Source organism: Coloeus monedula (assembly GCF_965178545.1).
Source record: "Coloeus monedula genome assembly, chromosome: 18".
NCBI lineage: Eukaryota > Metazoa > Chordata > Aves > Passeriformes > Corvidae > Coloeus > Coloeus monedula.
In genome coordinates this window covers 10,805,861-10,830,537 of record NC_138798.1, presented here as the reverse complement: position 1 = coordinate 10,830,537, position 24,677 = coordinate 10,805,861, and the positions used below count along the sequence as shown (strand labels likewise).

At 47.3% G+C, this 24,677-nt stretch overlaps 4 protein-coding genes across 6 annotated transcripts in view; 1 reads left to right on the top strand and 3 right to left on the bottom strand.

Annotated features, from left to right (window-relative positions):
- Nucleotides 1–3,407, bottom strand: part of PXN (paxillin) — a 53,547-nt gene extending 50,140 nt beyond the window's left edge. Inside the window, exon 1 of the mRNA XM_082293747.1 lies at nt 3,287–3,407. Coding sequence (XP_082149873.1) covers nt 3,287–3,293 — 7 coding nt within the window. The 5' untranslated portion in view covers nt 3,294–3,407. The remainder of the gene's footprint in view (nt 1–3,286) is intronic.
- Nucleotides 1,075–8,914, top strand: SIRT4 (sirtuin 4). 3 transcript variants are annotated; one of them, XM_082293754.1, is made up of 5 exons: nt 1,075–1,100; nt 3,316–3,821; nt 4,466–4,760; nt 5,874–6,077; nt 6,529–8,914. In XM_082293754.1, exons 2-4 carry the CDS (start codon nt 3,322–3,324, stop codon nt 6,024–6,026), a joined length of 948 nt encoding a protein of 315 aa, XP_082149880.1. In that variant the 5' UTR covers nt 1,075–1,100; nt 3,316–3,321; the 3' UTR covers nt 6,027–6,077; nt 6,529–8,914. The 3 variants fall into 3 exon arrangements, with proteins under 3 accessions (XP_082149880.1, XP_082149879.1, XP_082149881.1); XM_082293753.1 differs by lacking the exon at nt 1,075–1,100 and adding an exon at nt 1,160–1,358; XM_082293755.1 differs by lacking the exon at nt 1,075–1,100 and having other exon boundaries at nt 3,305–3,821.
- A 3,169-nt stretch (nt 8,915–12,083) lies between these two features.
- Nucleotides 12,084–13,921, bottom strand: PLA2G1B (phospholipase A2 group IB; the record flags this gene model as incomplete). The annotated part of the gene is made up of 4 exons (XM_082293129.1): nt 12,084–12,205; nt 12,804–12,931; nt 13,655–13,814; nt 13,888–13,921. 4 exons carry the CDS (start codon nt 13,919–13,921, stop codon nt 12,084–12,086), a joined length of 444 nt encoding a protein of 147 aa, XP_082149255.1.
- A 4,294-nt stretch (nt 13,922–18,215) lies between these two features.
- The window catches only part of MSI1 (musashi RNA binding protein 1), a 28,343-nt gene continuing 21,881 nt past the window's right edge, over nt 18,216–24,677 (bottom strand). Inside the window, exons 10-15 of the mRNA XM_082293635.1 lie at nt 24,463–24,543; nt 23,129–23,185; nt 20,244–20,312; nt 19,964–20,118; nt 19,422–19,487; nt 18,216–18,481 (exon numbers count right to left, since the gene is read on the bottom strand). Of these exons, the coding sequence (XP_082149761.1) occupies nt 19,446–19,487; nt 19,964–20,118; nt 20,244–20,312; nt 23,129–23,185; nt 24,463–24,543 (404 nt within the window). The 3' untranslated portion in view covers nt 18,216–18,481; nt 19,422–19,445. The remainder of the gene's footprint in view (nt 18,482–19,421; nt 19,488–19,963; nt 20,119–20,243; nt 20,313–23,128; nt 23,186–24,462; nt 24,544–24,677) is intronic.

The following is a 24,677-nucleotide window of genomic DNA, read 5'->3' as shown; positions in this document are numbered from 1 at the left end:
AGGGAGAAACGGGGTCTGGGGGTGCCACCTGCCCTCACCACCCTGGTGCAAAGCCAAGTCATCACCCAACAGTTTAAAACACGTTTAAACTCCTAAAGTATAAATCACTGAAAGTAATTTAGACTCACGAAGCTGCCAAAAAGAGGGTTGCATTCTACACCTCTGCCCAGGGGCAGAAGGACAGGCAGGGTGGCACTGCACACCGAGCGAGCAGGATACGCTTCTTCCTTGTGATCACAAAATTACACACTGCTACACAGAGGCTCGGGCTCACCTGGGCTTTGAAATAACTGTAAGAGACAAGAAAAATGGATTAAAACTTTTGCAATGTTTTGAACTGTTTAGCAAGAGTTCTTTGGTGAATGCATTTAAAAAGCAGTCCAAATGTTTAAAAGAGCCCATTGTCTGTAAGACAGCTGAGCATCCAGTGCACCAGGCTGCTACCTTGGAGCAGTCTGGCCTTTCTCAATTTATTTGTTCCTCAGAAAAATAAGGCTCATTTGAATAAAAACAAACAAAACCCAAACCCAAATGCAAACTCCTTATTGCCAGGCAAACTGTACAAATTACCAGGTGATTATTGAGACTGAAACCCGCACAAATCAGAGAGGCATGATTGGTTCCAGCCAGAGTGCAGAGTCGGCAGCAGACAGGTTGGCACTGCCCCAATTCCCCAGCTAGAAGAGATGCCTTTAGCACCCCTCAGTGGATTTTTCTTCCATTATTTTAGTCACATTTTAAGCCTAAAACCTGTTAGTATCAGTTAAAAGAAAATGCATCTTTCATACGGACAAACATCTACAATGCATTTTATCAACGCTATCACATGCATTTGTATCAAATTAAATCGGATTTTAATCTTATACGTTTCCGTGAGGGCTGTTATGAAGTTCTCAGCGTTTTCTAGTTGACTCAGCTGTTAGGATGTTGGGAACACTTTCGCTCCCACTCTCCCCTCTAAACCCCCGCCTTGACGCATGGGATTGTAGTCTTTGTGCTTAGGGCTTGTTCTTTCCCCGTGAACTACATTTCCCAGAGGGCTCCCCTTCCGGCAGGCCAGCCTTATCCTTCCGCGGCCAGGCACGGCAGCACCATGAAAGGTGAGTTTTCAGCGTTATTCACCGTATCTCTCTTATTTCATTAGACGGGTTCGGTTCGACTGTCACCGATAATGCACCGCCATTATCACAGCACAAGAGACACGTGGGAGTGCAGATGACGTGGGAGTCCCTTTGGATTTGTGGCCTGTAGCCGTTTGTAGGATCCTGTTTATCTTCTACCTTAATCTTGCCTGATCTTTTTCTGTGGAGCATCTTGGGTGTGTGCTAAAAACAAACTGTAGCCTCAGATCTCCGTAGGTACGTTTAAAGAGTTTCACTTATTATGTACAGTAATTTTTTTTTTTTTTAATCTGAGCACTTTAATTTTAAAAGCAGCTTTGTATTTGACGGGTAATATTCTGTCCTTTAATTTTCTCTCTTTCATAGTCCTTACCTGGTTCACAGCAGCTTTCAAATGTATCTGTAATTTTTGATTTTTCTCTCCTGTGGGCCAAGCCCTATTATATTTCTATTACATTTCCCCTCTGAACATTTCCTTCTGAGAGATCTTTTGATGATAAGGAGCAGGAATTAAGAGTTTTCATCAGTTAAAGCAATTTAATTACCATCAAACTGGCTTAAGAGTCTGTGGGGACCATCATGACACAAGTTGCTCTCAAAGCAAATTAGTTTATCAGGAGACTTTGTCCCTTCTAATTAATTCATATTGGAAATTAAACCTCTTCAGAGAGAACGCCCAAGACAACTCCTGCTAAACAGCAAAACAAAGCGAAAATCATTGCAAACAGAATCACTGCTTAGATACAAAAAGTAATTCAGACTATGGAGTCTGTCCAATCTTCCCTGCATTTCAACTGATGATGACAAAAAGCCTTGAGAACTGAAGACTATCTGAGCCAAATCTACTCTTTGCCACTAGCATGAATTTAGAATCACAATACTTAGAGCTGAACACCTAAACCTCAGATGTATCTAAGCCGCCAGTTGCCCCCAAGTACTAGGTCTTACAGTAAATGGAGCAATATTTAAATACATCTGAAGTTTAGGTGTTCAGGAGATCGTCCCCTTTCATCAGTAAATAAAATTCTTCCTCCATCTTCCACATCTTGTACAAGCCCCCTTGCTTAGAGAGATTTAAGGAGGCAGAAATACCAGTCAGTTCTCAGGACCATTGCTTTCAAAGCTTTTTGTACATTGTTTGCAAAACCATAGAGAGGCCCAGAAAAAATAGTTCTAAAATAGTGAAATAGAGAAAGAACTGCAGACTGCTAGAAAGCCCAAACAAAATCAAAGTCCAAGCCCATCCACTTGTGTCTCAACAGGTCCTGCACACAATTCCAGGCTACTTAATCAGCAAAGCCATCCTGCCCATCCCCAGCAGGGCATGTCATTCCTCCCTTAAAGCAGAGTATCCCTCCCATTCCTACCTGCCAGGCAGTTCCTTCTACTCCCCCCCCCCCCCCACTTTTAATGATCTGTTCTCTCTCAGAAAGCCCCTGTTGTGGAAGCAAAGCAGTACCTCTCCATCTCCCCACTGACTCTGGGGAGGTGGCACCCACAAAAGAGGAGGTGCCAGAGGCATTTAGACAGTGTAGACAGTACCCTCATCATCTTCAGTCCCATTTCAAGGCCTGTTCTGCACCAGGCCTTTGTAAAGAAAAAAAAACAAAAAAAAACCCCAACCAAAACACACCACACAGGAGTAACTCCAGTCAAGGCCTTTGTCAGGAAAAAACAATATTTCAAGGTTGTTTTTCTCTCCGTTCCTACAACATATGTAAAGGATGGGGTAAATAAAAAAGACTGATTTGGAGCAGGCAGAATCTTAAAAATACAGAGCAAGGCTCTCTTCTGAGGAGAAACCAGCCAGTGCCTTTGGGGTGAGGTGCTTGGCCTTCCTGCCATTTCCTTTCTGGCCGGCTACATATACCTGGGAAAGGCTTTGCATGCACAGGTCTTTCTGGGCTCTTTACAAGAACTCTTAGGCACCCATCCTTTACACCAGGATAGAACAGCAGGAACCCTGCAAGTCAGGGCTGTTAACTTTGTGCTCAGTGTTCCCCTCTGCCAAAGGAACATACTGTCCTTGGATGGTGGGCTTTAGTTAATGTTTCCAAAATAATTTAGTTTTTTACCAAAAAGAGAGCAAAGAATACTTATCAGCATAATTTTCTAGAGAATTCCAAGAAAATGACGTTAAGGACATGCTTTTTACTTTCTTTTACCTGCCATGTGTTCTGTTCTTGCCTTTTAGCTGAACATGTTCTCTGCCAGGAAGTGTTCTGGAGTTTTCAGAGCCATCAGACTGCATCATTTCAGATCCCATTCTGTATCCAGAGCCTCTCCAAACTTGACTTTCGTGCCAGCCTGTCTTCCCCCAGATCCCGTGGAAGTGGAGGAGCTGCAATGCTTTGTTTCTAACTCAAAGAGGCTGTTTGTAATGACTGGAGCTGGAATCTCGACTGAGTCAGGGATCCCAGATTACCGCTCTGAGGGTGTTGGGCTCTACGCCAGGACAGACAGACGGCCCGTCCAGCACGCCGAGTTCATCCGCAGTGCCAGTGCCCGGCAGCGCTACTGGGCAAGGAACTTTGTGGGCTGGCCCCAGTTCTCCTCGCACCAGCCAAACAAGGCACACCTGGTACTAAGAGACTGGGAGAAGCTGGGCAAGCTTCACTGGCTGGTGACCCAGAACGTGGATGCCCTTCACACCAAAGCTGGGAGCCAGCGCATGACGGAGCTGCACGGCTGCACACACAGGTACAGCTTCTGGCACGGGGGGTTGGTCAGTGGGTGACTGACAGGCAGCTGCAGTGTCAGCTGCTGAGAAAGGAGGCAAAATGTCCATGCTACGTTCCTGGAGATGACACGCACAAACGTGGTGTTGGGCTGGGGTGGAGGAAAAGATCACAACCCAGTGCTGTTCAGAGCACGGTATTTAAGAAACATGACCCCCACTCCATTTTTGGGAAGCATTATTTGGATCAGTTTCTTTGAAGCCTGCATCCATTTCCCCTTTCCTTGGTACAGTGAATGTCCTCTTAGTAAAGAGAACAAGGGGATCATGAGGATGCAAGGATTATCCACCTTAAGAAGAGTGGATAGTGCCAGAATTGCATGGGATGCATGGACTGGAGAAGGGCCATCTACAGCCTGGCTGGGATCATCCAAAATTTCCAGATGTAAAAGCACATGCTGAGAGAGGATGTACAGCAGGACTCAAAGCACTTCCTCTAGAGCATTCCTACAAAGCAACAATCAGAGGCAGAAAGACATCTCCTTGACCTGTACTGTTTGGTAAATAAATTTGGAAAATCATTACAGGCCTCCTAAGGAACGAGGTAGAGTCTCCAGATCCTCAGCTGACACAAAACTCTCCATTAAGACTTTGCTCTGAATTTCAGGGTTTTCTGCTTGGCCTGTGGAGACCGAATCTTGCGTTCTGAGCTCCAGGAGCACTTTGAAACTCTGAATCCTACTTGGAAGGCTGAAGCGTTTGGTGTGGCTCCTGATGGGGATGTCTTCCTGACGGACGAGCAGGTGCACAATTTCCAAGTCCCAGCCTGCCGTAAATGTGGTGGAATCCTGAAGCCTGATGTGACCTTCTTTGGAGACACAGTGAGCCAGGAAAAAGTCAGTTTTGTACACCAACGGCTGGCAGAATCAGACTCCATGCTGGTAGCAGGATCCTCTATGCAGGTAAGTAGGTCTGCCTCCCAAACTGCATTCCTGCTTTTCTGCTACTCTGCCTGCAATGATCCTTGGTCCCACAATTTAGGACTACAAATGGTTTGTGGATCAGATCAGCCTTTGCAGAGCTTGTTTGTATTTTATTTTTACTGTGGTTGGAATCTGGCTTTATGGGTGACCTGTTTGGGCTTCCCTGTCATTCTGTTGCCAGTCTGCTTCATGCTGCTGTAAATAACTCCATTCAGACCTCTCTCTGCTGCCTCCTCCATCAGGTCACAATTGTCCATGAAGGCAAGATACCTGAAAAATTAATTCCTCACTTTTTTTTTGCCTGAAATTTTTAGCCTTTGGTAGTTTTTTAGGCTTCATGGCACACTGTGTAGAGTACCAGATTTTAGGACCTCTCATTCCTTATTAAATTCTCAATTAGAGAGCTGAAATATCTCTGCTGCTTGGGGTTGTCCTTTGTATCAGGATGTGTTTTCTCCACTAGCCTCTTATCTATAAGGTAAGGTAGCTAAACACAGGGGTTTCTAAACCCATAGAAGCTTTTGTAGTAGTGTTTGTATAAGATAGAACTTGTTCCTGGAAAAATATATTACATTAAAAAACCCTTATTCTAACACCTCTCAGAAGGAGAAAAAAACCAAGGCTGCCTGATTGTGATTCTCTTGGCTTCAGGATATTGGATACAAATTCCTTGAGCTTGCACTTCTTAAGCTTATAATCCTCTGTACAGGAATGATTGAAATGCCTTAGGTTCGTTCTTGTACTACCTAAGCTGGGCCATGCAAGAACCATCAAAGTGCAGCATTTAAGTACCTGTGATAACTAACAAAAACTGCTGCAGAGATTTACTAAAAGACAAGGACATTTTCCTTCAGTGTGCTCTGAAGCTTCAGTTTCTATGAAATTGCATATCCTTCACTGACAGAGGGTAAAAGCTGTTCTTTTTTGTGCACTCCTGAACGAAGACATTTCCTACCTGAGCTCAGTGCAGCTGCCTAACACAGCATGTACATACAGCCCTTTTCCCATTGCCAACAGCAGCTATTTCATTCCTTTCTGTAGTTCTTCTTTTGCCTAAGCTGCCAGTAATTTTGTCTTCTGGTACTCCCACAGGTATACTCTGGTTACAGGTTTGCTCTTGCTGCCCGGGAGAAGAAGCTGCCAATTGCAGTCCTTAACATTGGGCCCACCAGGTTAGATCACTTTGCATCTTTAAAGCTGAATTCCCGCTGTGGAGAGCTGCTGCCCTTAATTGTTTGCACATGATCCAATCAGCTGAGCTTCAGTAGCTATCAGGATTACAGTTATTTTTACGAGGTGAGTACGTTTCCTGGTCAGTCACCTTACAGGGTAAGAATATGGGTTCCTGGCAAATACTGAGGCTGAGATATGCTGACTGACAAAATGTTCCCAAACTGTGCACCAAAAGGTGGCTGTAAATTTTAATCTGTAACTGGTCTGTTCTGATGGGCCATGATACCGTTTCCCGTGATGTTAAACAAAAAACATACTAAGTGCTAGCACTCCCAGAGGATTGGGTAGGAGTAGCCAGAAAACTCAATAGTGTAGAATTCGAATCCATTTGTTACTATCAGGAAACTACAGGGTCACCTGTGGTTCCAGAGAACCTGATCACAGCCGTTGTCTTTGCAACTGACCATTCAAAAGCTGTTCCTGATTGAATTGGTCCAGCTAATCCTAATCAAGGACTGCTGTTTAAAGTAATCAGTTCAATCGATGAAGCAGCTTCTTTCTTCCTCTCTTGCAGGACTCATCTCATAAAGGGGAAAACTCCAATCCAAGAGGCAGCTGTGAGATCTAGTGCACGGCCGCTGAGGGCACCAGGAGAGGGCAGCAAGCCTTGCACATGTCAGCCTCACCAGTTCTCTCCATTGAAACCATCTCCACTTACCCGGAAACAGAATGATGATGGAAAAAAAGTACTTTTCTGCCTTACCTTGCCATTGTAAACAGTGCCTTTTCATTCACTGGGGCAGGATAACTGGACTACCGTATCTGAGGACAAAATACCTTTCTTATAGTTGTCCCCAGAGGAGAAGTGGGGACAGGGATTCTGAGGCTATAGCACAGGAGGGCAATGTGGGAAACCAGAACACTGCTGAGGGATCTAATGTCACTGGTGGGATACTGTAGAGTGTGCAAAGAGGAAAAGGAGGCAAGAGGAACTGCAGTTGTCACATAAAAGAAAAAGGGTTCAAAATAGAAGCTGGACAAGAACAGTGCTCTTGTAACAGATTAATTGGAAGCAGAGGCTATAAGGTTGATGTCTTCCAGTAAGGAGGGGAAGTCAGCATTTCTCTCAACTGTCAGTTGATGAGCTAAACTGCTTCCTATCTGAATCCTTTAAAAAGTAAATATTGTTGAGGTGCCAGAGCAGTTACGTTAAGCTAATCTGACCAGCACTACTTTCAGTGAGGTGGCTACATTTTCCAGAATCCATTTTTTGAAGATGTTATTTAATTAATGAATAGCTAAGGAATCAATTAAAATTGTTTACAAGATTGAGATTACTTGGATAGTAATTTTCTCTCCCTCCTATGATTTATTTAAGTACATTCTCAGTAGCCAGTTTAGATTCAATTTTTACATTGCAAAAATGCAGGATGTAATTACTAGCAGCTGATGAATTAAGAGAGAAATACAATTAAATCTGTACAATAGGTCTCCCTCAGGAGGTAATCTCTATTAATAGGTGCAATTTCCACTCTCCTAACAGGAGATCCATCACTACTGGGTAGTGATCTTTTGTTGATTCTTAGGGTGGTATTGTAAGCCATATCAAACCATTTACAGAGTAAAATACAGAACCTGGCACAAACTAGAACACTAAATTTTTGACCCGACCTTCTGCATGAATCTATCACTCCCCTTCTAGCTTTGAGGGATTTAATTGTCAGGGTTGCCTGAGTGCCCCCTCCTACTCTCTAAGTAACATGTCCTGTACTAATATTTTGACAAGAACTGTAACAAGCAGTTGGAAACAAGGATGCCAGAGTCATCTGCTAAAAGGTCAAGTAGCAAAGCAAGGACAACTGACCAGAGGATGCAAAGTTTATTTTTGCTTTGTTGTTGGTTCGAATCCATGCCAGGAAAGAGCAAATAAAGCACAGAATCAAAGGGGTACATAAGACGTCCAATTTCTACAGAAGGTAGAGGGCACTAAGATGCTTAACACGTTTCAAGATTTGGCTGTATTGAGTTAGAGGGGAGAGAGCCTCACTTAGAAGCCAAGCAAGAACAGTTTGGGACTCCCACCTGCCTTCTTCTCTCATTGGTGACTCCCTATTCCGGTGACTCCATATTCCAGTGACTCAGGTGTCTGCTTTTGGCAGTGAACAAAGCTCACAGATGTCACTCCATCTTTAGCTGCCCTGTCCATAGTACAGCTGTCCCACTAACTAAAGCTATTGCAGAAATCATGCCTAAAGCACAGCAGAATCTCCACATACACCACATTTTCATATAGGGATTTCCCTGTAAGAAGAGACTCTGATGCCTGCTCAGCAGAGGAGCTGGGGCTGAGCTTCTCACTATCCACATCATCTTCTCCCCCTCCTTGAAACTTGCATGACATTGGTGTGTCAAAACCAGAGTCTGCAGGTTCAGTGCCAGTAGAGCATTTTGAGAAGGTGTGGGAACAACTTGTCTAAAACAAGTCTTGGAATGAGTTCTGTGACAGGTAACTAAACGTCCCACATCTACCCCTGCCTCTTCTCTAGTTCTGCAGGCCTATGGGAGGGGAGTCAGGTGTCTCTTCAGCGTCACTATCAGATGAGTCATTACCTCAGCTTGACACTGATCATACTTTTAAGCCACCAGGACCATGGCTTACAATAAATGAACATTACAGTAAATTTCCCATGCATGGTTTATTACTACATGTTAATGAGCATATATACAACTATAATGAGGCTGAGATGAAGAAGTTCCTTCTTTTTTGTGTTAAGTTGATCGAGCACTACTAAAATTGACTTTTTTAGAGCAGAATCAGAGCACTTCACTTCTTACCTTGTTCCCCAAAATACCATTAAAAAGTTTGGTCGCATGAGAAATGCCTGAGAGAGCCTAAAATTCCTACACCAAAAGCCGTGACATGAAATTAGCTGAACCAACAGCTTTTGCTCTTCCCTTTTTCTTACAGCTGTTTCTCCTGAAACTTGGATAGAGGAGCTTAGAGTAACTTATAATGGATTTTTCTTCTGCTCCTCTGACAGTGGGATTGGAGTTACCCAAAGCAAATAAAAGTTACTTCCTATTTGGCAAATCTTGTCTTTGTTTCTGGGCAAATTCTCAGAGCAAACTGTAATTGAGCCCAGCAGCCTGAGGAAGGTATTTCATATACTGAGCTCCAGTGAGGGCAGCAGAAAATTCAGATGGCCCAGAGGTTTTGGTACCTGTGGTATAAGTGCAGCCTCCCACATCTTACAATCAGATTGCTCCTACTGACACACCTGCTTGTTCATTACTTCTGGAAAATGACCCAAAATCCAGGGCATGGAGAACTTGGGAGGTTCAGTGGAGTGAAGATGACTAAATCTACCATTTAGAGCATGCTTCTTCCCCTGTGGCTGCTTGGGATATCGCCCTGTGACTGCCTGGGATATTGCCCTTTCCCAGCCTTTGCAGTAGAGTCAAGCCAGATGGGCTTTAAAACCACTGTTCCAGACTGTTCCTGCAATTCTGTGTGCAGCTCCCTGTCATCTCCCTTCCCACTAAGGAAAGATACCCCAGTACCACTTTCTGCACTTCTTCCCTTCTGCACCACTAACTAAACAATGGCAGAGAAAAAGAGAAGCTGAGCCTGAAGAGGACAAGCAACAGTGCAAGTGTCTCGAATTGTCTCCAGGCCCAAGCAGAAACTGACACAGGATCATTACCATGAGCAGAGTTGTTTGCTGTCTGCATGTCTCACCTCTGCTGGAGCACTCTTTTTCATCTGTGCAATGCCCATATAGTTAAGAGTAATTCAGCTCTCCCTGCAGAGAGTGAAAAATCTTGGCATAGAAAACAATAGAGAAAAGATAAGAGAGTGAGACTTCACTTCTGCAGTGTGAGCCCATGGAGCTGCTCTCCCTCCAGCATCTCACGCACCAGCTGTGGTGCTGTGTAGGGCCTCAGAGCTCCCCCTTGCTGAAAACAGGGATACCTTGTGTTCCAGGCAATTCCTTTCTGGTTTGGAACAGAAGTACAGGCCAGCATGGCAGAAGGTCTTCACAAACTCCTTGTACTCCCCTACACTGGAAGTTCAAGCAGTCACTAGCCCTGCTCTTACAGTCTTCCCACAACGTTCCTCAAAGCCCTAATGAGCAGCTTTGCTCAACCCCTTCAGCCTCCCCACCTGAGCCATTCATTAGGGCCTGACACTGCATTATGTGGGAAGGCTCCCTATAGATGGGGGATGTTTGGATTGTTTGGATTCCCATGCCATCAAAGTGGCATGGGAATGAGAAGCATGATCAAGGGACCAAACATAACTACATGCTTATAAAATCCATATGGAGTAAGACAGATATGGAATGAATTTGAGCCTTCATCTCTGAAGGTTTATCCATGGAATGTTAGTGTGCCCTAAATGCTGAATGCCAGGAGTAGATATACTGCTCACCTCAAATCTAGAGTTCCTGTTACAGGCAAAATTCATACTAACAGTTTCTGAAATGCTTCCAATGCACCCCAGCAATATTCCCTACTTGTGATAATGCAGCTCAAAAGTGCAGTGTTCCTTCTAGACAGTGATGATATTTTAGTTTTTTTCTCTACAATGAGATTTATCACAAGGGGATTTAATAACATTTACTTAGGGGCTTTACTGTTCTACAAACAATAATTTCAGAGAATCTAAGCTAGAGAGTGAGTACAGGAGACCTCATCTTGCTCTTCCAGCCCTAAGAATGACTTGTTTTGGCCATATGATGGGATCTCATCCAGGATCCTCAAGATTTCTGTGGAGGACTCCAAGTACTCAATGTTTCCAGAAAATTCATATACACAGACACCTGAGGACAAATAAGCAACAAATACTGGTACAAAACTAGGACAAAATGCAATTCACTATCCTTTCTCATTATCATTCTAATGCCCTCAAAGATACATTTACTTTCAGTAGGAAGGCATTGCAAATACCTTCCAATAACATATCAAGACAGCTTCATCCTTCTCCATGTTTCTCATTTCCCAGACCACTCTCAGATCCTTGGGTTTTGCTCTATGTTTGGGTACAGTTCATTCTGATGATGAACTGGGGCTCTCCTCATGCCCTGCCAGCAAGCAGAGGTGTGTGTAGACCCTGCCCTGGGAGCTCACCCACACCTCCAAAAGCCTCTGCCAGCAAAACTGGTACCAAGGGTGGGGGTTAGCTTTGGCACAGGACCTTGGCAGGGTTGGAAAAGTGGGGCAGATACTGTCCCTCAGAAGGGCTCCCTGCCTTCCAGGCCAACATTACCTCCTTCTCTCCAGCTCCTAAATGGGAACAGTGTCTCCTTCCCTGCAGCTCCTGACTGGGAGCAGCACCGGGCAGGGGAAGGGCTCCCCGGGGTATGCACACAGGAGACCCTCAGGAGAAAGGAGCACCAAACGGCTCAAGACCCTCACGCAGCGATGCCCCGGGGAAGAGGGACCGCTGTGCTCTGGCTAACGCATGGGCAGCCCGAGGCGAGGGCGTGAAGGGCGCCCTCAGGAGTCCCGGGAGGGAGAGGAGCTACGCGAGAGTGAGGGCGGCGGGAGGGTGAAGGCGGCCGTCAGAGCGAGGGCGGGCGAGAGGGATGGCCTGGAGAGTCTCGGGAGGATGAAGGCGGGCGGGAAGAGCGCCCTGAGGAGCCCCAGGCGGGCGGGAGGGGAGCGCTGAGCAACTTCGGGAGGGTAAGGGAGAGAGGGTCGCCCTGAGGAGCCTCAGGAGCGTGAGGACAAGCAGGGACAGTTGCCCTCAGGAGCCGCGAGAGGGTGAGGGCGGGAAGGCACGGCCCCGCCCTCAGCACCCCCAGCTCGCGGGTACCTGAGGGGCGGGCGCGCGAGGCCGCGACCAGGTGCGCCCCGCCCCCGCCGCCTCCAAGGGCCAATCAGCGAGCGCGGGGACGCCGCAGGCGCCACACTGGGCCGTAGGCAGAGGGGGCGGGGCCTCCCTCCTTCTCTCTTTCCCTCCTTCTCTCTTTCCCTCCTTCTCTACCCCCCCCGCCTTCTCTCCCCTCCCGTCCCGCCCGCTGTCCTTTCCCTTCAGCGCAGCGGTAGGAGGCGGCTAGGAGTGCCGGTTTAGGTTATTTATTTGTTTATTTGGTCCTGCGGCCGCCCTGAGGCACATGAGGGCGATTATTTGCAGTATTTCTCGGTGTCCAGCTTCTTGTACTCGGGGTTGTAGGGCGCCTTGGCGAAGCACATGGCAGCGGCGCGGTCGCAGTTGCAGATGAACGAGGCGCACTCCTTGTTCTTGCCTGGAGGAGAGAGAGCAGCGGTCAGAGCCCGCGGCTCCTTCGCTAGGCGCTGCAGTGACTCGGGCTGGGCATTTCTGCTGTCAGGGTGTACTCGTTTCACTGTTGCCATCGTTCTGGGAGTGCACAGGTTTCTCCCCACTAACCCACTGCCCCCAAAGCTCTGTGTTCCAGCCAAGCCATCTCTCTCTTTGCCCCTTCCTCCTTTCCCTGCAGCCCTATTTGCCAGCCTCTCTGCTCTTTACCTCTGTTCCAGAGCCCTGAAAAGTCTCCACTATTCATCAGAGGTAGAAGCCGTATAGCAATTCCCAGTTAACATACTGATCTCTTGGATACTGTCATTAGAGGGCCTCCCAGAAAAGTACTCAATACCCTGAAGAGTAAACAGGTTTCCCTATATCCTGCCATACCATATATCTTCATAAAACTTTAAATTGTGGGCTATATAGAGAACACTCGTTCCAGTGCCTGTGTGAGGTGCCCTCCTTTTTTAACGACCAGTTCCCCTGGCAAGAACTTGCACTGGTGCAAATGTAACACAGCCCTGTGCCTTCCTAAGAGAGACTGGGGAACATCTGGAGTGATGTGGAAATGGACATACTGCTACATGTGATCTGCCCATCAGAGCAGCTGAAGTGGTACAGCTTAGTGTAGGGGTTGTCCAGGAGGAATCTGCAGGATTCCATTTTCTTTGCCTGGGTGTAGCAGTTATCATGTACTTGGCAGCACCTGGGAAATAAGGAGAAAAAGGTTAGAAAATACCAGAATTGCAAGCTCAACTGACCTGTAAGACACACAAATATGCTAGATTTGCTTTGACAAGGCACTGAACAATTAAAAAAAAGATACCCAGTGATAAGAGGGCAGACACAATGGGATAGAGTTGTGCCAGCTCATGGTCCAAGAGGTTCTGGTACATATATATACTTACAGGAGCATCTTCATACTTGTCTGTTGGGCACAGGGAAAGCAAAAGCCAGTGTTTACCCTACACACCCTCTCAGTGCCTGGTAGCTGGCAAGCTCTCAGCCAACACAGTCCAAGACCTGGCTGTCAGACTTGTGTGTCTCTAAATTGCCCATGCCAGTTCCTAGCATTTTGCAGTGCAATCCGGCCCTGCACATGTTGATGGTCAAGCACTGGGCAGAGTGTGCAGAGCTGCATCCAGGCTGCTGGCCCAGCACTGCTGCAAAAAAAAAGGCTTGAATGAGCACACTGTGCTGCCATAGAAGAGAAAAGAGGAGTTGCTGTAATTATATTTTATCTTAGTAATAAGGCATCAAGGTGTGATAGTGCACATCCTTTTCCCCTTGAATCCATCTGTGAGAGAAAGCTGCGTTCACAGCAGCCAGAGAGTTTTGTAAATGTTCACAGGCAGGGCCAGCTGAGATGAAGCTGAACCAGGAAAGTACAAGCAAGGAAAGAGGTTTGTAAAAGCAGAGTCTTATGAACCTGTCGAGCTCGTCCACTGGAGTGCCGGTGCCCCCCAAGCCACAGTAGCAGCCATAGTCAGCGAAGTCCAGCAGTGGGTAGCTGCCCGGCAGGGTGCACTTGATCATTTCGCGGAACAGCCACACAGCCCGGGGCGAGACCTCAGTGCTAGCTGCACCCACTGGGGAGAGACACAGAGAGTGGTTAGTGTCAGGTTCAGGATTACCAGTGCGAGGGCAAGGGCACTTACACACCTGACAGCAGGAAAAGCAGGGCCAGGAACTTCATTCTCGCAGCACTTGACACAGAGACTGCTGCTAAGGGAAATGAGTCTTTATACAACAGGGTCACCTTGACATGGGTGTGATATAAACCAGCCAATATTTATGTTACTAAATGCAGACTTCTTCCATCAGAGGCTGTGGGCGGCAGGTTGTGGCGTGACCAGTTGAAGGCCAATTGAGTTAAATCCATGAAAGCCAGAAAGGCAAATATTTGCTCTCTAGATTCTTACTATTAAATTCTTGTAGTGCTACTATTAGAAGTCAGCCTGAAAGACCTGGATATTTTTAAGGGCTCTCTACTAAAAAATAATGGCAGTGTGGTAGTTAAGTTGGAAGTTTCTGGCACACTAATTAAGTACCTGCCACTAATGCTTGCATCCTCTTTTTATGGTATCCCACTTACAATTAATCCTGTATCTCTCCATGGGTTCTCTTGACGTAATGCAGAGAATAAGGTACAGGTTGTCCACTCACATCAAATGACTATTTGGCATGAGCTGAATTGGAAAAAAATCAAGCTGTTCTTTACTTTAAAACCACAGAGAAGGAGGTACTACTAGGCAAGAAACAGGAGCCAAGTGATCTGGAAAACCTCTCTATTTGGCTTAAACAAGGAGTAGTATCTGGTTTTATGTGGCCTTAAGCAATTTACACTGGAAATGAACCGGGCTTAGAAGTTTCAACATACACAGCAGACTTCAGTAACTTAGAGCAGTTTCTCCAACACCAATGCAGAACCCAGTTAAGAACCTTTGGTCCTCTGTGCCAAGGGATGAGCTGAGTTAGGAACCTTGAAAGAAGTTCAAAAAAAGGGGTAAGAAAAAGCTTCCTGGAATCAGACTTGGGTAAGTAAAAACATTGCACTCATATTTAGATCCCAGAGGCTCTGGCATTTTCAGGGCTACAGGTTTGGCATTTTGACACACTCAAGATACAGTTCCTAGATTTGATTGTCAAGTCTGTGTTGATTTCCAAAGCACCAAACAAGCCCTCAGCTTTTAAGAGCAGAGGAGGAGGCAAAGGCCACCTTTCTGTAACAGCCCAATATACCAGAGTGCTCATGCAGGAAACTTTGGGCTCACCACCCACCAGTAGGTTCCAAAAGGGGTGATGAGGACACCTTCCTCCTCATAGGGTCTGAAACTACACCAGGGTACCCACAGTACCCACTGGATGTTGACATTATCTGTAGGACATCTAGGTAAAGCTAGACATGGTGCTGAACAACCAGATCAATTCCAACTTTTTTGATCTCTTCAACTGCTCCCATTCTGGGGCTCCCCACTCATGGGTTACCTACAGCCAAACGGATGCTGAGTTGCAGATTTAAGATTCTCAGTGTTCTAACAGAGTATTGAACAAACATTAAAGGCTGATGTAAAGGACAGTCTGTATGCACAGTTAGTTCAGAAAAAACAATTTAATCTTTTGTCCACAGATCAATCTGCCGACTTTCCCTTCAATATCCACTTAAGTGCTCTCTGTCTTCTCTGCTTTTACCATTAAAAAAAAAAATTGTTTTCGTACCTATGAAACTTAGGAATCTGTGGTTCCTTTTTCCTCTTTTCTCAGTATCTGATGTATTATTGATGTTTGCTATAAAATTTCCAGTCAAGTGGCCTTTTAAAATCATAAATCAACAACTTCCTACATTTTTAGTTCAACAAAAGGATCACCAAGTGTGGGAAAGCAAGCATGTGAGCATTACAAGAGTGCCTCATGAGAAAAATCCCAGCAGGGTAAAGATTTTTTCACCGATGCTATTTTTGGTTCCCCCCAACCTGTGCTGTATACAAAGCCACTGGTCCTCAGTACACTTGTGAGTGCATTTCCACCTCTTAACTGGTTCCAACTTACAGGCTTAAGCCTTAAATTATTTTTAAGACTTTTTTTATAAGCCCCATTGCAGAGTTCCCTACTACTCTACACTGTTAAAATTCTTTCTCTCTTTTGTCTTTTAAGGACTTTACTTCCCATCTCCAGATTTTACTTTCTTACATCTAGCTTCCTTGGTCCACCACAGTCAATTGAATCCAGGGTATGAGCTTAACTTCTAAGCACCACATTATCTCCTTTTCTGAACCTACAAATACTTAAACAAAACTTCTGTAATGTAGAGAAGAGACACAATCTCTACTAAAACCAGATCTGCCTCACATTATAAACTGGGCCACTGCCCAAGTGGGGAAGCGTAACAGTGAGTAAGAGACCTGCCTGGGGCTTTTATCCTTGAGGCAGGATGCAACTCCTGCCAAGTCTAAGTTCACCTGAAATCTCCCCCACTGGAAAACCTCACACCCCCAAATAATGACAGAGAAGGACAGTTTTCAAATAATTTATTAGGAATTTAAAACTGAAATCTGGAAAAAGGGTTACAGGTGTGGAGAGAACAAACATTGGAGTGTAATAACTTACTGGCTTAAAAACACAGCTTTATTTCTTTTAAAAAAATGCCCACCCTGAAACCAGAGCCCCAGCCTCCAGGCAGTGGCTAGAGAGTGACTCACAGCCCAGCAGCAGCACAGCTGGCCCGGGATGTCTGGAGGGGGCACAGAAGCAGCTCAGCGCATACACCAAGAGGAAGGAAAGCGCTGTCTGCAGACCCAAATTTGAAGTATATAGAATAAAAATAAACCCAATAAAATGCAGCTCTTCTTTAATTAGGAAATATTTAAAAAAACAGACATACAGACTCTTGTCTCAGTAACAAAAATTATTGCTTTGTGTTTTCAGTACTGATCTGTTAAGTACCTTCTTAACTAAACAGAACTCTCCAAACGCATCGCTCAGGTCAGGACAAATTCCAGCAGATGGGGGAGAGATGGAAGAGAAGGGCCCCGTGGGCACTGTGGCCCTCCCAGTCCTTTTCTAAATGCCCATCTCCTTTATAGGGGCTCAGTTTGGGGGAAGAGAGGGAGTGATTTTTAAACTTAAGATGAAGCTGTTATTTCCCTGGGAAAAGAGTTTGGCTGCATCTTAATAAAAGGCTTAATCACCCCCCTTAACAAGGTCTTTGGTTCACTGAAATCCAGACCCAAACCTGCCCTGTGTACTCCTGCTGGAGGCCTCCCCTGGCAGAGTGCTGGTTAGCAGGGGCCTGGATCATACCAGGGGAAGCCCCAGCAGGTTCTGGAGAAGGGACCGGATCACCCGCACAGGACAACTGACAAATTCCCACAGTATTCAGAACACAGAGTAAAGCAAACGGGAAGCTGCAATTCTATAATTCATATAATCCCTGAGAAGCCCTTAACCCGCCCCCAAATCACCACCCTAATGCTTTTCTCCCCTGTTAATGAATCCCCATCCCAGAGCCTTGCCCTTCAGAGAACGACTACCCAAATCTCCCCCTGGCTGACACCCCTTCCGATACCCTCGTCTCTGGAGGAGGATCCCCTTTCTCAGGAAATCTTGACGCAAGCGATATTGTTTGGAGAGTGAATTCCTTTCGAAGTAACCAAGACAAGCAACGGCAGCAAAGCCCTTTGCCTAAGCCAGCCCAGAGCCGGCGCTACAGAGCCCAGGGATGGAGTCTGTACATCGAGCAATTCAAAGCAGCTTTAACCCGCTCAGCAAAACAGCCGATGGCTGGTACGTTTCACTCCCGCCCGCCCCCCCCGCCCCCCTTTCATCTCATCTTACAGTAAAAGGTGTACAAAAAAAGAACAAAGTCCTGTCAGGATTCTGCTGGAGAGTATTGCTCACGCTGTGGCACCAAGTCCAGGACCTGGAGCGGCTCCTTGGAGCCAGGCTGCAGGCAGCAGCCAGGTTCAGCTCACAATATTTACATATTATACAGGAGGAAAAGAAAACCCCACGTAAAACTAAACCTAGGGAAAAAAAAAATCTTTCAGCTGTAAGGATAGTGTTTTTCACTTAGCAAAATATACATTTGTTTTGTTCCATAGCGATGTCCAACATTTTCGGATCCTTGGAGTTTCACACTTTTCAAAGCCTCACATTTACAAAACAGAAACAATTAAAAACAGTTTCTTTAAAAAAAATAGAAATACAGCAGTTCCTCTCAGCCTTTGCTCTCTGTCTCTTTCTTCCCTTCAGAACTGCATTCTTGTTACATACCGTGCTTTAAAAACACTGACGACAACAACAACAGTTGAAAATATTCAAAACAGTTTCAAAGCCAAATAAAAATACTCCTCAATAAAAACTACCTAACACAATCACAAAGCCAATTCATAAAATATGTCTACTAGCTCGGGAAAGAGCAAACAACAAAAAGAAGGGGCAGCCCCCAAAAACGATAAAAAAATAAAATAAAAAAATAAAACTAACAGCTAATAAAATAAATAAAAGAAGAATCAGTGGGCTGGGGGCAGGGAGGGGGAAGCGTAAACCGTCGGTGGTTAGTAACAAAGCGAGATGATCTCCTCAGGTTCAGTCCAGTGTGGTCTGGTCAAAGGGAGAGATCGGGCAGGGTGGCAGGAGCCTGGCAGCCAGCCGGCAGTGTGCAGTTTGATTCAAGAGAAAGGTAACCTTGGCTCATCCCCCGAGGCTCACCAGATCCTCCAGCCGCTCGCTGTCCTCGGTTAGGTCACTGGGGAATCTACAAGACACAGCAGGAGAGGGAAGGGACGGGATCTAGAACAACCACAGCTTTCCTCCTGGGGTTTTCTTCCTGTGTGATCTGACAGTGATCTCAATACCCAAACTTTGCCCCAACACAGTCTTGCTCTGCACATCGCTGGGACAGGGCATGGGAAAGACGTTTCCATCTCTAATGGCAACATGCAGGCCTGGGAAACAAGGTCCCACACACCATGTGGCCTGGCCCCTGGGAGGGCTGGGATATAGCAGGGTTCAGCCATTTCCCCAGCACTCAGCTCAGTGCAGCTCTGCCAGGCTGCCATGGGCTCCTGTCCATGGACACCGTTCCCTCCAGTTTTTGCCCTCCTTTTTGAAAAGCTGGTTGTTGAATTTATTTTAAATTTCAAGCCAGCTAACTTCAGTCATATTTGTAAAGCAAACAAAGAATATCTACCAGCTCCCTCTCAGCCCATCCAAGGGCCAAAACTAGAACTGATCAGACTTTCCTTTTGCCCTTCTCCCAGGCAGGAGATGAAAAACCTCCCTTCCCAGAGACTGGTCTCAGCAGCAGTGAGAAGAACCAGCTGCATGGTGGAGGCTTCCCCAGACACACAGAAGAGCCAAGCTTTTCTCTCAGGATCACCACTGGGTTGTGACTCTGGCCAACCCTGCAGATGTTTTCTCTTTTTGTCAGTGCTTCATTTTCTTCCTCTTTGTGCCAGACACTAAGACACTCTCCACTCCCAGCCTGGGGAGCATTCAGTAGGAACCCAACCTGCCAAGCCTCTGGTGCAGGAGAGAGCCCCAGGCTGGCCACAGGACTCCTCCCGCTGACTGGGCCAGGCCATGGAGCCTCACAGCAACATCCACAGCTTCAGCTGAGAGCCCGAGCACAGGGGCCAGCTGAGAACCTCACTCCTCTCTCTCTCTTTACCTGCTCCTGTTCAAAGGTCTCTTACCTCCTGCCTCCTTGGTCCCCAGCTTCAGTGATACCCATTGGTAAAAGCTGTTGCAATCAAGGGACCCTGTGAAGAGTTAAAACCCCACTCTTAAACAAAAGAAAAGTGAAGAAGAATTACTAACACGACAAATTCAGTCATGGCCCAGATGACAGAGAAACTATTTTCAGTTGGAGGTGCCAGGTCTAAAGAGCACATCACCCTGCAGGATTCTGTGTCAGGGCCAAGACAGGCTCTTGGAAAGCCTGAGCTAGATCTGGGAAAGGTCTGGAGATCAGGACCTTGAGTGGTGATCAGGCAGAGCCAGCAGAAACCAAGGATGTGGACTCCAAGTGAGCCACTGCACTGTGCACAGTCTGTCTTTGGTCTGGGGCTCAGCAGTGGCACAGCCAATGCTGCAGTGGGTGGTATTTCATAACCAGAAATCAGGCTGTAGGCTGTAGGCTGAGGGGGCTGCCCGCTGCTGCTCACCTCCCTCACCATGTGGAGACACAGCCCATTCCCCATCTCCCTCCCCCCCAGAGGGAACAGGGAGCACTCACCCCTAGGCTGTGTCCAAAGCCGGTGCTTGGGGCTGGACTGGCAGCGCTGATGTAACTGCTAACCCCTGAGTCCTGGTTGGCGGCTCCATAAAGCTCTGCCATCGGCCCGGGACTGGTGGTGCCCAGAAACCCACCGGTGCGACTGGGGGTGGAACCTACAGCAGGCAGCAGAACTACGTAGTGAAGATCCCAAAAATGCAACCCCATCCCACCCCCCTCCCACAGCCCCTTGGCAAACCTCCATGACAAGACTCCCCCGCTGGGGAGAAAGTGGAGTTACCTGTCCCTCGCACCACGGCCGCTGCAGCCGCTGCTGCTGCCATTGGTCCATATGCAGTGAGGGGGATTGCTGGAAAAGAAGGAATAGGCATCTAAGGAGCATTGTGGGCTACATGGGAAACTCCTCGAAGGCAGCCTTCATTTCCCACTACAAAATACTGGGCCCACACATACATACTGGCTTAGTGCACCAAGGACATCCAAGGATGACAACAGGAAAATGCATAGCCCTGAATTTATCAGTGTTCTTTTGCACTGCCAGTGTCCAGCAGAATGCACGAGCCATGCTCTGTCAAGCCCACACCCCAGAGCAGCCAAAGGCACGGTATGGAAAAGCTAGCTGAATGAGAAGTGGGCAATTTCAGATGTATGCTGTCACTACTAAGCTTGCAAGATGCAGTTAATCTGAAGCTACGGATCCAGATTTTGCAGTGACTGTGGAGAATAGGAAAAGCTCAGGGACAGAAGCTTAACATCCTGAGGCTCAGCCCCTCCTCTGTCTCTTGGTAATATTCTTGAATAACAGCCTCTTTCTATTCTTTAATAGCCTCTTTCTCCCTATTTCTTTGCTCAAGATCTACCATCCTTCTCACACTGAGTTTTGCTCCTGAATTGCTCAAAACCTCATTGTTCATTGTAGAAAAGCAGGAAACATATACCTAGGGAGCAGGAACTAGAAATGGCTTAATTAAAACAGTTAAGTCTTAATTTATATGTAGCAGTTCTAATTCCCAACTCTACTGCCACAGGCATTCAGCCCTCGGGGCAGAAGGCATCTAGCCAGTATGTTTCTCTTTGCCCTTAAAATGACTGGGTCAGCATTTCATGCTTGAATGTGAAATTCCCTGTGATTCTGTTTAGAGCACCATAAAAAGAGGTCAGAACAAATCAATCACGTAAAGGCTGAAACCCAGACTAGCTTAGGAGGGAATATTTAGTAGCAGGCACCAGCCTGTTACAAGCAAACATCATATGAGGCTTCTATCTGGATTAGTTGCTCATTACAGGCCCTGGGCCAATGCAAGCATGTTGCTGCTTCACATCACCCCCAAAGATGCTGTTCTGGGAAAGAAAGGCTTCTGGCAGCCACTCTCCTACCCCATCCCTGCTGCAAGTCCCTAACACACGAGTGAATGTGGTTTTACTGAGAAAGGAGGCGAGGTCTTCTCAAAAGCTCCAGTTCTTTTTCCAAGAAAAACCCTTCTTGCTTTTGCAGTCTTACGTACTGAGACACCAGGCTTGTGTTGTGGTGACAAAGCACTTGTGCGTGCATCCCTGGCTGTGCCATCCCCTCCATTTGGTTCCCCTTGCCAAGCCACAAAGTGCAGCCCATGTGTGCTGCAGCCACTTGAAGGCACAAGGGCCCTCGAGCGCACAGCTCGCTGCACCTTCGTGGGAGCAGGGGACCTGCCCTCTGTGGGGCCAACTCCAGCCTATACATGGGAATTGCAGCCGCGGCCCAGCCAAGCGGCTGCACAGGGCTTGTTTAACAGGAGGTAAGCATATCGAGGAGGGAAGAATGCCATGATCTCCAGCTGGTATTTCAGAGAGACACTCAGGACTGTAAGCTAACGTGGCATCCAGCCAGGACAGCAGCATTAATAACTTCTTGTTGTGCAGAGCCCTGGTGCACCCAGGCTACCAGTGACAGCCAGGCATCAGGTGAGTCACCTCTGCTAGGACAGCCGGGGGTGGACATGAAGGGAAAAACACTTCTGCCAAATCACCAACATTCCGCTACAAATGTGATGGGTTTTGCAGAAAAACACACATGTAAATAAACAACTGGAACCCCATCTGCTTTGCTTGCTAATCAGAAGGCTCAAAGGTGCTTATGCAGCTGTATACATTGTGTCAGGGAAGGGTTTTGTTAAGAGGGAGACAGGATTTAGTCTTCCCCTACCTCCCTCAGGGAAATTTGTTCATAGGTGGCCACCAACCTCAGTAGAGAGTCCCTGATGATTAACATAATTTTGTGCCACAGAAACTCCCTTTCAAGCCTGTTTGTACTGCTAATTCCGGAAAAGCTTCCCAGGAAGGTTTTCCATACCCTTTTGCAGAGAAACACAAGCCCTGAAACAGGTGGGGGGGCAAGGAAGCACTGGGAAGGAGGACCACAGAAATGAGATGGCACACAGGGAGCACAGTGCTACACAAAGCTGCTTTTCTATGACAAAAATCATGGACAGGACAGAGCTGGGGAAAACATGGCCATAGAGGGGAGAGGAGACAGAAGGAACATCACGTAGGGAGAACACACTGCACACACCCCGGGAGCTGAGGATCCAGAGGGCATTTGGACTTTGAAGACACTGACAATGATCCTCTGCTCCCATTTTGTTCCACAGCTCCCTACAAGCACTGCAGAACTTTGCAAAGTCCCACCACACTCACTCCTACCTGGGAAGCCTGTGTGGGAGTAGCTGGGGAGCTGCACCACCCAGAGAAGGGAAAGCATTCCCTGCAGCCCCTCCTGCCCAGGGAAATGGGATTAGAGTAACCAGGGGTGCATCTACACCCTCTCCCTCCCCCCAGCACTCCAAATTTCATTCTTGCAACAGCTCAGGTTAAAGCCATTTGTAGACCTGTGGAAGTCACCCTGCTCTCTGCAGTTTCCATATCTGGTTTACATACAGCCTGGGGCAAGGAGCAAAAAATGAGGCAAGCAGCAGGAAAGGACCTGCATGGCCCTTTTCAGAGGCAATGCACACAGCTCTGACTGCCTCTCCATCTTTTCATCCCCAGCTTTCCAGATGAAAGAGGAAGGAAATAAGGCACATTTCCAGTCTAACTGCACGAGGCTGTGGAGCAGCAACATCACTGAAACAGCCCAAAGCCCCCTTCTGCCCTTCCAGCTTGAGAGTTTAGGAAATGAGTGGGACTGACCTGTGAGCTCAGGGAGGACGGGGGCACTCGGGAGAGGGGTCCGCTCTACACGGAACTCTAAAAACGAAATGCAAGACAGCTTAGGAATTCATCAGATGCCCCAAGGGAGACCCCGCAGAGACACAGCAGCCGGGCTCTGCTGGGGGAGCAGTCTGCAACCAGACTGCGACCAGGCCAGTGTCTTCTTTAAACTGATTTATAACTGGTGCTGAAAGGTGCTGGACTTCTGCCCTGAAGGCTGAAAAGCTCCATTTATCCTTGGAATAAATGTGGCCAGGGCAGGGCAAGTTCAAGCTTCAATGTGCAGCCTCAGGTCTGCCCTGGAGCACTGCTCTGTGACCCGGCCAATGTGGCCAATGTGACCTGTCAGCGGCAAGGCCAGTAGGTGCTCAGTACGTGCCACACTTAGCCTGGCACAGGTTTACAATGAGGGACTTGAAGCCACTACAGCTGGATTCATGGAGAGCTTCCAGACAGCCAGGAGGCAACAGCAACTTTCAGCCAGTCAGCCTGGGCGCACCTCAGGCGAAGGGGAAACTTCTCATTCCCAGCCCCTAATATCAAAACTTCATGTATCAACCATCACACTGAGGGATGGAGTAAGGAAGGGATACTCAGAGTTGCCACATCTCTAGAAAACAGCAATAACACAGTGTGTCCCTTAAATGTGCTCTGCCTCATTTCCCCGCCTGGCAGAGAGTGAGAGGGAGGAGAGGTCCCACAAAGCTCTGAGCAGCTGTGGCACAGCAGGTTCCAGCCATTGATCTCAGAATCCATGTTCTGAGCACATGGCAGGGGTGGGAACTTGAAACCACCCAGTTTTCAGGGGATCTGCAGCCCCCTGGCCAAGCAGATGCTTTGTGAAGGTGGTGAGTGGTCCAGGCACTGTTCACAACACAACTGCAGTGCTGCAGGCCCCTGCCTTTTGCATGCCCAGGAGTTCCCTGGCACATAGGGTTTAACATTCTGTTCTACTTCCAGAGTGGTGGCAACTCTGGTAAAGAGAGAGAGACACACACAAAGGCGGTGAGACAGGCAGAGCTGCAGGGCCCTTCTGTGTCACAGCAGCAGCCCTACAGAGGAGGCCAGCAGAAATGGTGTTGGAGCAGCCTTGGGCTTTTCTTGCCACTGCAGTGTGAGGATAATCCTAATGAAGGACAGGCTGTTCCCACCTATTTCAGGCTTCTCCCATCCCCCTTCCACATCCATCTTCAATTTAAAGAAAGACCAAACAGAGGAAAGGGTGAAAGGGGCAGAGCCTGGGTTATAGATCATGCCAGAGGCTCCCATCACCTGAAGGCAGACCAAAAAACAGAGCAGGGAGTTCCACTCACCAGGAAACTGGTAAGTGTAACCAGGTGCAATGCCAGTGTAACTTCGACTCGCGTAGGTGGCAGCTTGGAAGCCTGGATAACCTGGGGAAGAGAAAAGGACCCTGTTACTGCAAGCTGGCAAGGTCTGTGCCTGCAGTACCTGGCTGCTCACGAGCAGCATGACCATCCTTTGGCATTAGACAGCAGAAAGAGGGGTAACAGCAAAAGCCCCAGGA

What these genes read in the sequence shown, in the direction of transcription:
- SIRT4 (XM_082293754.1), top strand. Translation starts at nt 3,322, where the DNA reads ATGTTCTCTGCCAGGAAGTGTTCTGGAGTTTTCAGAGCCATCAGACTG. An exon ending in CTGCACGGCTGCACACACAG is followed by an intron (nt 3,822 to 4,465) that starts GTACAGCTTCTG and finishes TCTGAATTTCAG; the next exon opens with GGTTTTCTGCTTGGCCTGTG. An exon ending in TAGCAGGATCCTCTATGCAG is followed by an intron (nt 4,761 to 5,873) that starts GTAAGTAGGTCT and finishes GTACTCCCACAG; the next exon opens with GTATACTCTGGTTACAGGTT.